This window comes from Colletotrichum tamarilloi (genome assembly GCF_030869305.1).
Source record: "Colletotrichum tamarilloi strain Tom-12 chromosome Unknown Scaffold_15.1, whole genome shotgun sequence".
Lineage (NCBI taxonomy): Eukaryota > Fungi > Ascomycota > Sordariomycetes > Glomerellales > Glomerellaceae > Colletotrichum > Colletotrichum tamarilloi.
In genome coordinates, this window is record NW_026849398.1 from 700,002 (window position 1) to 716,372 (window position 16,371).

Genomic DNA, 16,371 nt, shown 5'->3' on the forward strand with positions numbered 1-16,371 from the left:
CGATTTCCATGCATCCGTATTGACCGGACCGTGCCACATCTCTTTCCCACCAACAGCATGTGCTAACCCCGAGCCGCCGTTTTCGTCGTGACCACTAGCCATTGTTTTCTCTCTTCTCCATTTCTCTTCCATCACCAACCAAACTTACTACTCTTCTTCCCCTTCGTCTTCCTCTATCCTCCTTCCTACCTCACGAACCACCACCACGACGACCGTCCTACTACTCTTACCCACTATCCACCAGGGCCCCCGCCGCATACGAACCCTCGACTGACCTATTCCTGTCGCGAGACTGGTCACCTGCCCTGCGCACCCTGCGGCACCGCCCCGAGTACGAGGAGGAGTTAGAGAACAGAGAGACACTTCGGTCCTGCCGAGAGACTTGGACCACCACAACCACCCCGCCGACGACGAGGACACAAAACCATCCACGGGATTCAGCAGCGCTGTCCTCCGATCTACAATCAATCGCCCGCCCGCTCGCCTGCCAACCGGCCTTTTCTTTTCATTCTACAAACATCAACCGCGACTCCCGCTCCTTCCACGCCAAACGCCGCAACCATTTCTTTAATCATTACGCCAACGTTGCCCCTCGCGGCCTACACAGTCTCGTCCCCCGAGACTGCCGCCAACACGTTTCCCTCGCGCAAGAGAAGAGAAAGAGAGAAGGGATTCGGGCAGCCCATTCAAAAGGTACACAGAACCATGCCGTCAGCAGCGGCAAGAAGGATCTACGAAGATCAAATCCCCTCTTTCATGTCAGTCTTCGATCTTGACGCAGAGACAATCGCCGCTCAAGAGACCGTCACCCTCGTCGACCCCAAATTGATCGATATGGAGGCCACCGGAAAGCCCTTGGCCAGCCCGGTCCAGTCCTTGCGACCGACCATGGACCACTCTCACAAGCACCACGATAGCACCTCTACTCAGGCGTCCGAGTCTGCCGAGTCTTCGCCCACAACGACGCTCTCAACAAGTGACTGCTCCCCGCTGTCGGACCCGTCCCCTTCATCATCCCCCGATTCTCCCGTCAACTTGATACCCCTAAACTCTTTCCCGGCCACGTCCTTTGGCGGCCTTGGTCCATTGTCTTCAATGAACACCATGTCCGCAGCAGAAACCACTAGCTTCGGCCGTCCGATGACGTCTCCTTCGCCGCGTCGTCCTAAGAACATGAAGGGCCTGTCAATTCAGCCGCCTTTCATGGGAAATAGTGCCTCAACACTGGTTTCCGAGCCCGCATCGCCCTCTTTCATCAAGCCGACCATTCCAGCAATGAAGCGTAAGCCTAGTCAGCTCAGCCTCAAAACCCAAACGTCAGATCTGGTCATGCGAAATACCCTAGAGGTCCCCGGCACCCCTGGTATGGCACCCATTTTGCAGAGACGAGCCCTCAAGCACTCGACCTCGTCACCTCACATGCTGCCCTCGCTGAAGTCTGCGACTTTTGGCCCTCCGGGTGGAATGACTTTCCCCAAGGTTTTAGAAAGAAACGAGTCGGGTCTTTCGGAGTTTTTGAGGCCGACAAAGACTGGTATGGGCCAGTCGTTCGACACGACAATCGTTGAGGAGGATTCGCCCATTAGGACTCAGCTCGCGAGCCGCGCCACCCTCGACTTCGAACCCTACCACGAGAACGAGAACAATGAGGACCAGAAGACGCCGGGTTATCCGGATGGCCCCATTGCAATTTACGAAGACAATGTCTATCTGTACTTGGAGCCGACCGCCGACGAAGCCTCCAAATTTGACACCGTCATCAATGTCGCGCGGGAAGTTAACAACCCCTTCAACTTCTTGCCCAAGTCAGACGAGGTCATGTCAGACTCTCCAGCCGTCCTCAGCCCCATTCCCGACACGGCTGTGTCAAACGCTAGCTTTTCTACCGCCTTCGAGTTCCCAACCAACGACAAACCGGAAACACCGACAACGCCCAAGGCCATGTCATTCTCTATCAAGCGCCCAGAGTACATCCACATGCCCTGGGACCACAATACGGATATTGCGCAGGATCTGATGCACCTCTGCGAGACCATTGAGACACGGACGAAGGAGGGTAAGAAGGTGCTCGTCCACTGCCAGCAAGGCGCAAGTCGATCCGCCAGTCTCATTATTGCTTACGGCTTGTACCGCAACCCCGAGCTCAGCGTCAACGACGCTTACTACGCCGCCCAGGAGAAGAGCAAGTGGATCAGCCCCAACATGAAGCTCATGTACTGCTTGCAGGATTTCCAGAAGCAGATGTCGAAGAAGAAGACCTCGCCTGGATCAGCCTTCCGCCCTCGCACTGGACGAAGCCCTACGAAGCACCGCCTGACACTCTCTGCAGATGCGGCTATTGACATTGCACCCAAAGAGCCTTTGACCGCTCCTCTGCCTGGAGAGAAGGAAGGAAGCTCTGGAACTTCGAGCCCGAAGAAGGGCAGCCCTACCCGTGCCAGAGGCCTTTCAACACCCGGCAGTCAGCCAATCTCACCTGGTCCGTCTTCAGCGCCATCAAGCTTCTCCTGGTCCGAAAAGGAGAACGACAATTCTGCCAAGTTTGGGAACTTTGACGTTGATCGCTTGATGCCTTTCAAGCCTACGCCGCCAGTTTCGGGCCTTGCACCACCATCGTCATCATCGTTCTTTGCCAAGCCGCCGCCGTCGCCTGGCCCGCCCCCTTCTCCCGGATTTGGAGCTCACCGATTCGGTCCTGCCGCTGGCTTTGGATTTTCTAGTCTGAACCTTGGCCCATCACTGGAACGCGAAGAGGAGGCTACGGCTCCCAAAGATAGACACTTCATGGTTGGCGCAGTTCCTGACGACGCGGCTCTCCTGTCACCCCGGGCCGAGACGATGACGAAGAACCCGCTGCACGATTCCCATCACGGATTTCCAGGCATGCAATTTGTCGAGGTTCCGCCAACTCCAAGCGAAGGCCTGTTCTCGCCTAGAGAAACAATGTTCCCCAGGGATCCTTTCTACCCCTTCGGACGACCCACCCAGGTTGCCGACCCGCGCAGTCCGCCTACAAAAGGTGAAACGCCAATTGTGAGGTCTATTGATGAGCTGCTATGACCACAGCCAGGACGGAACACACCGCCACTAGTCACTAGCACCAAACGCCCCGGGACCGAACTACCTCGGCGGTACTCGGCCGAAATTTGACTATTGTTGCTATTTTTTGCGACATGGAACTAGTCAAATACGCGTGCATTGCAACAATGCAGCGACCGTCGTTGCAATCGATACGAGGTTGACGGACACCGAGGCTTTGGACGATTTCCGAAACAGGTGCATGGCAAACACTCGAATACCTTGATCTGCATCAATCGATCAAAAGGCAGTTGCATTAGTCGTATCGTCAATGGCAAAGGACCGAAAAGGAGGACAACAGTGGAACTTGCCGACCATTGTGTGGACGTGCCTACTTCCCAATTCATACAAACACCAGCCTAGCTCAATGGTGCATCCACCTGGAGTTGGCATCTCTTTTGTCGTTTTCAAGCCTTTTTTCAGAGCGCAGCGAGTGGCGAGACAACGGCTTTCGTCACGTAACCACTTTGCGGAAAAAGTACCCTACAACCATAAACCAAAATGTGTAATTTAGAATTGCGTTTTCACAACGCAAATATTGAAACGGGGGAGATGGGAGACACGTCTCTCATCGTTTGGACATGGACAGTCAAGGACTACCGGGGATCGGCCATCTTTCTTGCAATCGTTTATTGGCGTGCCCACTTTGGACGACGGAGTTGGAAGGGATTTTGGTACAGGCTTATATCTCATGAGGCACTTTCCCGACGGGGGCCGGCTCGCTTGGAAAGAGAGTACGGCCGTGAGGAACACTCACAAAGACACCATGCTATTTTCTTGTGTTTGAGGCTTGGGTTTTCTTTTTTTCTTTTCCTTTCAATGCGGTCCATCTACGGATGAGTCTACCGCAACGCATATGGAGTCCAAAGGGAAGCAGGAGAGGATGAGACGAGGATACCACAACTGCATGCATGGATGGGGTGGAGGGGGAGTGAGGTAGATGAATTGTAAAAAAACGAAGAGTCATACAAAGTATGCATTACCAAGTGTTTCTGATTGTTTCTGTGTGAATGTGATGATGCTATGCATAAGTGATTCACCAGCAAAACAAGGTGTGTGCTCACAAGTCCATGTCCTGCTGGTCTCTTCGTGGTACCGATGTAGGATAATTGTCAAAGACAAGGCTCAGAGCGGTGTTGGCAATATGTCTGACTTCCGTTCTCGTCTTGCTATACAAAGCGTTGGGTTTGCCTGACGTTCAACACTCCTTACAAAAGTCCCCAATAGCCTACACATTGTCGAACTTCTATACTCCCTCCAGCAGTCTCGGTGGAGTGTGTGTAAGGAAGACATTTTCTCGTCTTGGGGGGCTTTTTGTACATGAAGGATTTCCATATAGGCCCAGAGGAGTGAGTAAAAAGATTTGTAGTCCAACACGCATGACATGGCACACACTCTGACCCCAGTCTAATACCTGCTGGTTCTGATGATTACCTACTTACTTACACTATGAGCAGAGTGAGATGAGTTCGTAACGCGCGGGGTTGGCATTCAGGGGATTTGGGCAGAGTACTTTTTTTTTTTTTCCGCTGAGAAGTCTTCACCTGTCTAGCCGGGCTCTGCGCGTTCGTGGCGTGCCAGAGGGGCATATTTCAGGGTTCACGTTGAGCAAGGCCTTTATCATCACCTTTTGAAGCACACACACACACACATATAGATGTGTACATTCATACACTCCTTCTGCTGTAGATAAATGAAACAGACAGTATCTTAGTCTGCGAGGCTGGGGAGATAGGGCCGAGAGAGGTTAAGAAGCAGACGCGAGGCGATTCGATCAATGATCATCATGCTTGGTATCGAAAGAGGAAGAAGACATCTTTTATCAGAGAAAAAAGTCTCAGATCTTTGGTGTATACTCTCTGTATGTGTCTGTATCCTTGTATAATTCTATACTAGAAAAAAAAAAAAACGCCAACCAAACGCCGGCCCCCGACTTTGAGGCTTTCCCTTTTTTTTGAAGTCTTTTGTACGATGTGTGTTGTCATTTACAGGCTTTAGAGGGATGGGTAGTTCTGCTATTCTTATTTGGGCCCCCGCCTCGAGAAAGGAACAAGTGTGGCCTTTGTGTTGTGTACCACGGGGCTAAAAGGGTTTTGGGATATCTCGAAGAGGATGAGAAAGTGGTTCGATCAAGAAAGGGGGTTCAGATAGAAAAAAGGTTAACGTGAAGGAAGAAGAAGTTGCCGCCTTGCAGTCAAGATCTCTCTTAAAGCAAGAGTGCCGAATACAAAGCTAAACAACCTTGAAAGAACATTCCTTTCCATCCTTGCGTTTACTGCGTCTTCCCAGCAGCCGCCGCGCGCTTCGCAGCCTCCTTGGCCCTCTTCTCCTTGGTCGCAATCTGCGCCTCGGCGCCAATGGCGCCAAAGACGAGGGAGACGCCGGCCCACTGCATGCTCGTGAGGCTGTGGCCGAAGGCGAAGACGGAGAGGGCCATGGTGACCATCTTGCGGGTGACTGTGACGGTGACGAGGAGGACCGAGGAGAAGGTGGAGAGGGTGTAGACTACAAAAGGCCGGCAGTGTTAGTAGGGCTGTTGTTTCTCAGGTATCAGGAGGAAAATAGACCAATACATACAGATAAAGACCTGGCCGACGGCGCCGCACGCCGCGAAGCCGAGGACATCCCACCACACGGCGGGGTACCGCGCCATGAAACCCAGCGCCGCCGTCAGCTCGCCCGCGCTGCCGGCGACGTCCATGCCGAGATACTCGCCGAGACCGGTGTGGACGAGCCAGGGGCTGAGCACGAGGTAGCCCAGCGTGACGGCCGTGCTCATGAGGTTGTTGGCGCACATCATCTGCGGGCCGGTGTATCCCTTGAAGGTGCTAAAGATGTAGTCCTGGGTGCTGTTGGTGAGGCCGTCAAACAGCAGGTTGATGCTGAGAAGCAGCATGCCCCAGGGCATGTTGGCGTCCGGGTTGACGACGGATTTCTTCTTCTTGCTGCCCGAGTGCAAGGTAAAGACGGCGACGCCCGCCGTGACGCCCGCGACGACCAGGTACTTGTACAGCGGGTAGCGCTTGCCAAAGAGAGTCGTGTGAAGGAGCATGACGGGCACTAGCTTGCAGGACTTTGCGAGCAAAAAGGTGATGTAGTCAATGTGCGCCAAGGAGGCGTAGCCAAAGGGCGAGGCGAGGGAGGAGGTGACGGCGACGAGAGCGAGGGGCATGACGATGCCGCGCGAGGGGAAGACGGGCGGGAGGGAGGCGGCGTTGCGGGAGGAGAACCACAGGTAGAGGAGGCCCGTCGTCGCGGCGAAGAGAGACTGGATCGTGTTGAGGAAGACGGGGTACTTGAAGACTTCGGGTTTGGACGTTGGGCCGTAGGGCGTCGTCGTGAGCTTCTCTTGGAGGTAGGCCCATGTCAGACTGCGCGAGGTCTTTTGTCAGCAATGCGCCGAGCGAAGAGGTATTCGGAGAGGGCATGGGATTAGGGGAGTCAAGAGAATCACAGGACGTACAATGAGGCGTAGATACCGCCTACAGCAATCAGGATTTGGAGGGCGCCGGCCTCCTTTGCCTCAACAACCGCCGACGCAGGTGTGGCGACAACCTTGCCGTTGGCCTCCTTCGTAGTCACAGAAGTCGCGGCGCCATTGCTGTTGCTGGGCGTCCGCTTGAGGGCGTCCGCTTTGCTAAAGTATTCGGACGATGTCTGTCGACGGATAGGGGTGGCCTGCTTCGAGCGCGCCATTGCGTCGCTGTGTTTCTTTCTCCTGGGAATCGATTGGTGTGTCGTGTTGCAAAAAGCTGGTGTCGAAGGACGGGAAAAGAAAGCTCGAGTATGGGTGCGCGACTCAATACCCGTTGAGCGTGGACGGTGGGCGCGCGCAGCTAAGGGGCCGGAGAAACGGAACGCTGCAAGGGAGCGACAACGACTGGCTGCGAAGCTTCTAAAAATGCAAGCTTGAAAGGGAAAAGATGTTTGTTGAAGAGAACGAAAGTGCTACAATACCTCGAGCTTGAGCAGCAGCAAGATAGACACCCGAGATGGAGATGTGGACACGGAGACAAGCGAATGCAGACAGTAAACGTCAAAGGAGCAGCTGGGCAAATGACAGGTTGGCTTCATCCCAAAATAAAAATAAGGTGGACAGCTTACCCGTTGCATCTTACCCCCCAGGTCCCCCCCGAACCACACAACCCACGCACACCACGCTGCACCCATTCCGCCCAAGCCTCTTCAGGGTCCCTCCCCTCCACTGCTTACTTGCCGCCGCCCTAACCTTATCAGTAATCAGCCCAGCCCGGTGTCTCTTCTCCGGATCGGCATTGCAAACATTTGTCCCCAAGACCCCGCTTGACATTGGCCAATCACATCATGATCGCAAATTTATCCTGGAAGCAATTCGACACCTTCCAACCGTCCTTCTCAGCCTATGCTTACTTTTAGAGCGAATGTCTTTGGAAAATGACTAGCTACGTTTATGAGTACCCCATATGATAGAGACAAGAACGCTATGGACTCGGTCGCTTCGCCTTTGCCATTTCCAGTGATTGGACATCATAGGAGTGAACGCCATCATCTCCAGTAGACCATCCTTCCGACTACGTTCACGACAGGTTTCCAAGACACATCAATGACAACGAGACAAGAATTTTATGAGCGGCCTTGCTCAAACGTGTTAATTCGCCTAGCTATGGGTCGGATGTACTATCTAGAATCCCCCTGGCATCGGAAGTCAATACCAAGAGAGTAAAGAGTTCCATAGCCCAAAAAGCGGCTGGAAAACACAGGCCACTGAGGATATCTTCGGTCCAGTGAGAAATCGTGGCGGGTTGGGGATGGGTAAACAGGGTCGGGTGTAGAGTTGCTGGCCGATTTTCATTACTAATGTTTTTGAAGCAAGCAACTCTGCTTCAAAGAGGTATCCGCATGAGGTAATCATAAGTCGTGCCGTATGTTCGGTTTGGAAAGGCTGAATACAATCCCTGTCCGTAGACCTAGGGACCTCTGATGCCTGCCCAAACGTAGACCGGAGGACCATCCTCCCAAAAAGCAACTCGAAGCGTTCATGAAGACGGAAAGTGAAAGTTGTCGTGGTCCCATCCCGGCGACCATACTTGTGCGCGTGTCTGGGGATCCTTGGCCCAGATATTCGAAAGTCGAAGAAAAACAAAGCAATTGATAAAAGCGTTTTGTCGCGTCCCAGAGATGATGTGCTGAAGTAAGACACTCCTCATCTCAGATATTGAGCCTTGCGGCCATTGTCTGCAAGTACCGGCCCCTGAGGCCGGATGACGAACTGAAAAGGGACGATTCTGAAAACGCTTTTTTTACTCGGGAGAGTTGGCCGTCTGGCGGCGCATCTTCTCCGCCTCAAGGTTCTCGTAGAGCAGGAAAAGGGCAGACTCGTTAGCCTTGGCGGTACCCATGATGGTGAACATGCGTTCGCCACTCTCGTCGTGGGGAGCCTGGACAGATTAGTTATCTTGAGCATGAAGTTTTGTGGTAAATAGGTGTCATACCTTTGCGATAGAGATGCGGGCACCAGAGGTTTTGCGGATCTCGGAGATCTTGCTTCCAGCGCGGCCAATGATGCAACCGACCATATCAGCAGGAATGCTAATGTTCTGAGTCTGGAGCTCCTCGCCATTCTCGTCGTGGGTGGGAGGGCCTCGGGAAGCAGCATCAGAATCGGAACGACGGCCGTAAGGACGACCACCACTGCCGCCGTTGTTGGTAGTAGTGCTGAAGTCGGCACCGTTTCCAGTGCGCATGACGCGGGGGGCAGAGTACTCTGAGGCGCGACCGCCACCGGAAGAGTAGCTGTTTGAAGTGCCGCTGACGGTGGAGGTTGTGCCCGGCTGAGTGCGAACGACCGGGTTGTAGAGGACGGTACCAGTGCCTCTCTGCCAATCGTCGACGAGACACTTGCAGATTTCCCAAATCGCACCCTTGATGCCCTCGGGTGTGCCTTGGACCTCAACGATGCGCTCAGTGGACTGGGGTAGCATCTCCTTCTGGGCAACCATGCGAACGCCCGACACATCCTGGATGTGCTTAATCTTGAGACCTTGGCGACCGATGATGGTACCCATCTGGTTGTGGGAAATCAAGAGCTTGATGGCTGAGATTGCTATGTCAGCGATTTCTTCCTTGCGCACTACATGAGGTAGACTTACGATGGGTGCCAGTGTTGGAGACAACACCTCCCATGCCCATGGCGGGAGCGCCCTCGAGGAGAGCGCGCGCGACAATCGCATAGGCCTCAGAAATGGCCTGGCAGCCACCGGTGATGGTGAGAACACGATCGTGGACGCCCTGGACGACCTTGCTGACACCGGCCTTGACGCCAGTCTCGTCGCGAAGCTCGGCGACATTCTTGCCAGCCTTTCCAATAATGACACCGGCCTCCTTGGAGGAAACGATGGCTCTCAAAGTGAGCTGAGAGCCGGCGTACTCCTCGTCGGTGCGGGGTGCGGGCTCTCCGTCAGGGCCAAGACGGGTCTCGCCATCATCAAGCTTCAACTGGTCGAGGGAGCCGACGAGGTCGTTGCCGTTGGCAGCAATGTTATCCTGAGTAGCGGACATTTTGAGCGATTCGAAAAGTGCTTGGGGCAATTGATTCGAAAAGGATTCTAAAAGAAAGGCGCAATTAGTACAATAATCCAACAAATAACCCAAAAATGGGTGAAAAAGGAAGTGGTGTAGTGGGAGGAAAGAGTGAAAGGCAAGGGAGAGTAAGAGTTCAGATTTTGTAGAAGTTGTGGTTTTCCCGATAGTCCAGGGCAGGCACGTCGACTTCCCCACCCGAGGACGCGTAAAGGTGAACAGGAGAATCGAAACTACCTCCAAACCGTGGCCGTGGCACGTAACTTTGGTAGTCGGGATTTTTTATACCATATAGAGCGTGACGATTTTCAGGGTCAGCTATGCCTGACCCTGACCCGTCCTGATATGGTGGACGGATTGACGCCAGGAGCTCTTGCACGTTCAAAGTGGGGGTAATGATGGCGCGGGGTGGTAGTTTTGTGTGCTGCAACTTACTGTAGTATTTTCCTGAACTTTTGATCAGGAAGGTACTGGCTGCAAGTTAATGCGCTGACGTGGAAGCGTGAAACTTGTAGAAATTCAGCTGTCAAGCAATAAAGCAGGACGTTAGTGAATTGAAGCCGTAAAGCGGAAGCTTCGGTCTGTAGAGATTGGTAGGTTGGAGTGCGTTGGTGCAGCTCGTTTGCGGTGACGGATGTGTAGTTGCGTAGTGGGTGGCGGGGAGGATGAGGTGGTGGATTGAAGTGGGTGGTGGATCGGGAAAGTTGAGAAATGGAGGGGTAGAGGAGTAGATGGGAGAGAGGTAGAGGCGCTCGGGTGTGGGCGAGAGGTTGAGAGTGGGAGTGGAAGAGTTGAAGAGGCGGTCGTGAGAGGAATTGTTTTGGAAGAGTTGGTGAGGTGAAGAGGTGGAAGAGGTGAAGAGTTGGAGGCCGGGAGAGAGAAGTGAGGTCGGTCGTGGAGAAGTGAGGTGAAGGAAAAGAAGAGTGGGAGCGGAAAATGGGAGGAGAAAAAGTCGGTAGGTAAATGTGAGTGTGTGAGAGCGATGGGAGGGAAAGTGCGCCTCAGTATTTTTTTCAAACTCCTTCTTTTCTGGATGGGCTGGGAAAAGCAAAGGTAGAAGGTACTTACGATAATGTGAGTTGGAGCAGAAAGACAGGTGTACCCGGCCTGGCTATTGAAGGTGTCTGGTGGTGGTGGTTGTGTAAGGTACCTAAGCTGTGGTCGGGTGTAATGGAAGTTGTGGTGCAAGAGGTACCTTGCGGATACTTGAGTGGAAGTCTGTGGTCCAGAATGGGTCGCGTAAGGGAAGGTATGGTACTTAGGTGTGCTGGGGAAAGAATCGGGGGAGCTCGTCGCTGGAAGATGGAAGGGACTGATCTGTGAGGGGCTTGAGTGGGCAGGAAGACCGGGTAGGTACGACAGTGAATAGAGGAAAACGCATCCAGACCTCAACGCTGGCTACCCATGGCCCCACCCTGCAACAATTGATCACGTGTACCTTATCGGCGGAAGTTGGCCGTAGCAATACATGTCGCAACGCTAGGGCCATCGTCACAGCAAGTATCCTGCCCCTCCTGCACATGCTTCCCGAGTGGTATCTTGCCTGTACATCTTGAGGCATGGGAGGTGAGGTAGGTAAGGTAGGTAAGGTAGGTACTTCACCTTGGACGGGACCCCTCCACGCCACATGGAGCTTACCTAGCACTTGGGCTCCTTCCTTTCGAGGGACACTCACTCATGGAACCTTCAAGTTTCCGTCCGGGCGGGCTTCAAGAAGCTGGAAACACCCACCTCCTCCACCTCCTTGCCATTTCCCGTCTTCCCTGGTACTCACGGATGCGACTTTGGATATGCGGCAAGATCAGGTGTGAGGTAACGACGGAAGATGGAGCAGACGAGACACCAAGCGACCAGCTGTCTCGCATCCAAGCTCTGTCCCCTCCAAAACCCCTCGACTGCCTCAATCTTTCGCCTAGGTATCGGCCACTATTATAGGCACGCCATATTCACAAGGACTGCGATGCCTCTCTCAGCACACGAGCCTCGATAGACCTATTCATCCATCTCTTCCTCTGTCTCTCACACCACTTACACCTCCTCAATGGTGGGGTGCAAACTTTGGCTCGGGGCCCTCGTTCAGGCGGCCTCTTGAAGTACATGTCAGTAGTACTCTTACATAGTATTGTAGCTCTCCCTCGGACTGATCCCCGCCAGGGCACACGACAGGGAAGAAGCATTCCCGACCGTCTCGAATCGTCTTCCATTCCAGGGTTGAATCTTTCAAAGTAATGCGCATTGCTAGCCTACCTGGGATCTGCTGCCAGTGGTGCCTGACCCAGCCGCATCGGACCTTTCGCTGGCGAGCTTTCAGATCGAACAAGTGTCCAATCCAACTTGGCATATGTTGCCCAACTTGCGACACGCGACATGCGACCAAACGGCTCTTGTGGCCATCATCCGTCTCGCTCGGATCGCAATCGCAGTCTGCACCTCAGTGACAGATAAGTTCCTCAGAGCTGTCGCAGGCTCGAGTCGCTGCGCATCAGGCGTCCCAAGCTCCAGGAGCTGACCAATTCCCCAAAAAACCTCCTCGGCTCCTCCAGCATGGTACGGCAACGCCCCGATCAATAAGGGAACTTTGCTGCTCCACCCGTCACCACGCTGCGGCGCTGCAGTGTGCGTCAACGGTGATCCAGCGCGGGCACAAGTGACTTTGATTGCTTGGCTCCCCGCCATCTTTCCCTTATTTACACGTCGAGCGAGCGGCCGGCTAGTGCGGCCGACACTTTAGCGAAACGGCACCGACAGATCCAGCCTCCCACTCGTCCCGGTCTCAAAACGCCGTCCATCTGTCAAAATCGCATGTCAGGAATCCCATTGGAGTTTGCGCCTGCGCCGCATTGACTCAGCTCATACAACAGTACATGGCACCCAGCGCCCGTATATCTGTCAAGTTTCTCGACTTTCCTGCGACAGAAACAGAGCTCTTTATCTGGTGTAACTCGAAGCCACACACTTTACTACGCGGACTGCACGGGAAAAGCAATCACGCCCTGCTATTCGTTCAATGCCAGCCTCCCCGCTAGCCGGTCACCATACGATGCCGTTGCCGACATTTGACTAGTGTCCGGCCATCCGTCGCTGCTGAGACCCTAGCTCTCAGAGCCGCGATGCCAATGGACAGTCTCTGAAGACTTTGCACCTCCAGCACTCCGGATTGGCTGACCGAGGCAGCTCAACAGCGGGGTAGATCAAACCGTCAACAAATCCAAGAGCAGCCCTCCCGTGCCATTCACTAAACATGACTGCATTGTACCTCTTCCTTGCTCATTGATAAGCTACAGCTCACCCCGAGCTACCTTGCCTAGGTAAAGGCAGTAGGTATGCACAGCTGGAGCTGCTATAGAATTTTCGGTCAGGATCCCGCAGCTTTTTACCTGGCCCTCCTCTGAGAAATGGTCCACTGCCGCAGAGATAACTCAAGCCGATTTTGCACATTTTCAGTTCGAGTTGCCACTGTGCCTGAAGGCCTCGCCAGTCAAGCTTCACCTGTAGAATTGTTGAGTTGTCAATCTAGATGCCCTTGATATTTGGGAAAAGACCTTAGCCGGCCAATCCATGTAAATGAAGCACTCGAGGTATCATGTATGTGCAGTGCAATTATATACAAGATGCGAGGTAAATCGCATCATCCGCCCACTACGACAACCACTCCCCTCTCTGTCTCCCTTTACCTCTGACGCAGCTGCTTCTCGTGCTCGACCCAAAAGTTCTTGCAGGCCCTGTGACCCCAATGCTCAACCCACCACTCCCCAAAGCTGTCCTCGACCTCATGGTCCACCTTGCTCACCCGCTCGTCGCGCTTCAGCCCGCAGATGACGCACGGCTTGGGCGCAGTGGGCACCACCTTGGCCGTCGAGACGGGAATCGTCTCGTTGAGCTCGGGCACGCGGAGCTGGTCCCGCGGATTCTTGGCGCCGGCGGTGGAGTTGGCCGCCGCGACGGCTGACCGGAGCCTGCCGACGTGCTCCCTCCACACGCCTACCACGTCCGCCGCCTCGCGGTCCTCGCGCGCCGATTGCGCTTTGTCCACGCCCGCGAGCTTCATGCCCTTTGCGCCGGCCGCGGAGATGGCCATGCCCTGGGACAAGAACTTGTCGCGGTGCCAGCGGAGCTTGCGGCCCGCGATGACGCGGGCGGCGACGGTGGCGAGGAGAAGGTAGCCGCGGAGGAAGATCACCGTGCTCGGGTCTTCGAGGATGCGTTTCCGGATGGGTGCCGCTAGCTGGGACGTGGGTTTGAAGAGTGACGAGTTTGCAAGGTCGAGTAACTGCGGGAAGATGGAGAGGATAACGGAGGGAGGAGGAATGTTGATGGGCGGCGGGGCGTCGTCAGGGATTTCTGAGGCTGTTGCCAGTGATGCTTCTTTCTTGGTTTTAGGGGCTGCTTTCTTGGCGGTGCTAGTGGTGCTGGATTTAGGAGCTGGAGCTGGAGTGGACGACTTGACGCCGTCGACCGCGTCCCAATCCCAGCTCTCCGGGGGCCTGGAAGAATCAATCGCAGAAGGCTCGTCGTCGGGGAAATCCTCAAAGTCTGGCCACTCGTCCTCCTCCTGCGTCTTTTGAAGATTGGTGGTAGCAGAAGGCTTCTTAGCGGCGGAAGGCTTCGTGGGTGAGGTCTGTCCGAAAGCTGGCCAGGCTGTGACAGGCGTAGGCGACTCGGGCTTCTCGTCCTTCTTTTCCTCCTTCTTGAAGTCGCCATAAGTGGGTGTGGTGAGACCGAGCCCTGGAAAGGGGTTACGTTCCTGGAAGGAGGGCGACTTGGGAGCCTGGGGGTACGGCGATGTGGGCGCGTTGAGATTCAAAGAAGAGAGCTGAGGTCTCTTTTGTGGAGGCTGCGAGACTGGAGCGAAGTCATCGTCGAGAGAGAGGAGGTCCATGGAAGGTGGTTGTTGCTTTGCGGGCTGCGGTGATGGCTGTTGTTGGGTCGGCGGCCTTGGGTCCAGGGTCGGGCTCATGTCCGCGCCTGGGAAGGGAGTCTGAACAGTCTCGAAGTCTCCAAATTCATCATCGTCATCGTCATCGTTGTCTCCTTGAAGCTCGAACTCTTCAGCATCAAAGAGAATGTTAGGATCCGACTGTTTAGCTGGCTTCGGACTCGACTTCTTCTGAGTTCCGTACATTTGACTGGAGAATCCAGGGCTCGGCTGCGGCTTGGCCGAGGACGCCTGAGATGAGAACCCTGGGCTAATTGCCGGTTTGGTGTTCGCAGTCTGCCACGATAATCCGGGACTAGGTTGTCGGTTTGTCTGCTGCCATGAAGGTCCTGAACTGGCCCCGGGTTGCTGGTTCGGCGACGGGAGGCCAGGACTGGGTATGGGCGACAGGCCCGAGCCATAGGGCATGTCGACGACATTGACGAGGTTGTTGGTCATGAGATCAAACGTCGAGGCGCGCGCGATACGGTTCCTAGGCGGCGGTGATGACCTCGCCTTGTTCGTCTGCGGGGGTAGCACGAAAGAGCGCTGAGTGGGTGTAGGTTCCGCAACCTCAAAGTCACCCCATCCGTCATCGTCCTCGACGTTCTGCAGATTCTGCTTCGGCTGCTGGTTTGATGTCGACGAGGAGGTGAAGCCCGATGAAAAAGCGCCGAAATCACCCCATCCACCGCTGCTGCTACTGCCACCGCCGGCAGCACCACTTGGTTGCTGCGGCTCAAATCTAGGCCATGGTACGGTTTGCTGAGCCGGAGCGGGTGCCGCCGCGGGCTTGCTGCCGACACTGTTGCTGTTGCTAGTAAAGGAGGCAAAGTCAAAGAGGTCCGTCGACGATGCCGTTACTTGCTGCGGGCGTTGCGGTTGTAACTGGCCTTGTTGGCCCCCCGGTTGGTTTTGTTGTGACGGAGGGCTCTGATAAAAGCTGTCGAGGTCCAAGAGATCGGCACTCATTGCGTCGGTTTGGTCACCTCTGGATACACATGCTTTCCGACCCAAGCTGATTATGGGATCGTGTCCTCACAGGACTTGAGATCCGAGGATGATAAGGGGAAAAGGATATGCGGATGTTGAGCGGGTGACGATGAAGGAGACAAAGGAAGTTTATCCGTATGCGTAGATTGGGACGGGATAGGTGACCTCTTAGGATCAGGTTAATCAAATAGGGGATCGCCCGCTCGGCAAGAGGCACCGGTCAATGGGGCTGAGAGGCCAAGGGAGGTTCCACGGGGCCGGGATCGACTGGGCGGATAATTTGAGCTGAACTTCTGAAGTGCGGTTTTTGGGGGGAACATCAGAAGGTGACAGGGCCTAAAAGGCTCGGGCACTTCCTTGCAGAGCGCCACAGCCACAGCTACCACTACCAGATCCTTGGCCAAGACTTGACCAAGACATGCACGGCGAGTCCGTTCTTTGGGCCAGCCAGCCCTACAGCACGGAATGCTCTTGTTACAGAGTATGGAGAATACCTTACTTCTTCTCTCGTATAAACTTATATGCCACGATGAAGCAGTACTGGTCCGCAAGTGACTTACTTTAGTTGGATTCGATCTCTTTTCCGCAGACTTCGTTGTTGGCTGTAATGCACACAATGTGCCAACTCTTCTTATGATGGTTCTGCACTAAGAAAAATGAGTGTTTTTATGTATGTGCTCGTCAATTCTAACCTAGTCTTTAACTGATAATTGGCAGTTGATTCGAATAATAAAAAGATTGACGCGAAAGCTTAAGATCAGCAGGCGACACTGTTTTGACGGTCCCCTGGCATTTGGGTGGCGCTGTCAAAGGTCGGCACGGAGCTT

At 54.4% G+C, this 16,371-nt stretch overlaps 4 protein-coding genes across 4 annotated transcripts; 1 reads left to right on the forward strand and 3 right to left on the reverse strand.

The window, feature by feature from the left end:
• Nucleotides 1-705: 705 nt before the first annotated feature.
• CTAM01_05924 (dual specificity phosphatase) lies at nt 706-3,060 on the forward strand (the record flags this gene model as incomplete). Its single annotated transcript, XM_060521954.1, has 1 exon — nt 706-3,060. One exon carries the CDS (start codon nt 706-708, stop codon nt 3,058-3,060), a length of 2,355 nt encoding a protein of 784 aa, XP_060383623.1.
• Nucleotides 3,061-5,350: 2,290 nt separating this feature from the next.
• Nucleotides 5,351-6,774, reverse strand: CTAM01_05925 (UAA transporter; the record flags this gene model as incomplete). The annotated part of the gene is made up of 3 exons (XM_060521955.1): nt 5,351-5,583; nt 5,656-6,449; nt 6,542-6,774. The coding sequence occupies 3 exons, from the start codon at nt 6,772-6,774 to the stop codon at nt 5,351-5,353; spliced, it is 1,260 nt and encodes a 419-aa protein (XP_060383624.1).
• Nucleotides 6,775-8,357: 1,583 nt separating this feature from the next.
• On the reverse strand, nt 8,358-9,615 carry CTAM01_05926 (KH domain-containing protein; the record flags this gene model as incomplete). The annotated part of the gene is made up of 3 exons (XM_060521956.1): nt 8,358-8,495; nt 8,550-9,151; nt 9,207-9,615. 3 exons carry the CDS (start codon nt 9,613-9,615, stop codon nt 8,358-8,360), a joined length of 1,149 nt encoding a protein of 382 aa, XP_060383625.1.
• A 3,691-nt stretch (nt 9,616-13,306) lies between these two features.
• CTAM01_05927 (uncharacterized protein) lies at nt 13,307-15,523 on the reverse strand (the record flags this gene model as incomplete). The annotated part of the gene is made up of 1 exon (XM_060521957.1): nt 13,307-15,523. One exon carries the CDS (start codon nt 15,521-15,523, stop codon nt 13,307-13,309), a length of 2,217 nt encoding a protein of 738 aa, XP_060383626.1.
• Nucleotides 15,524-16,371: the final 848 nt, after the last annotated feature.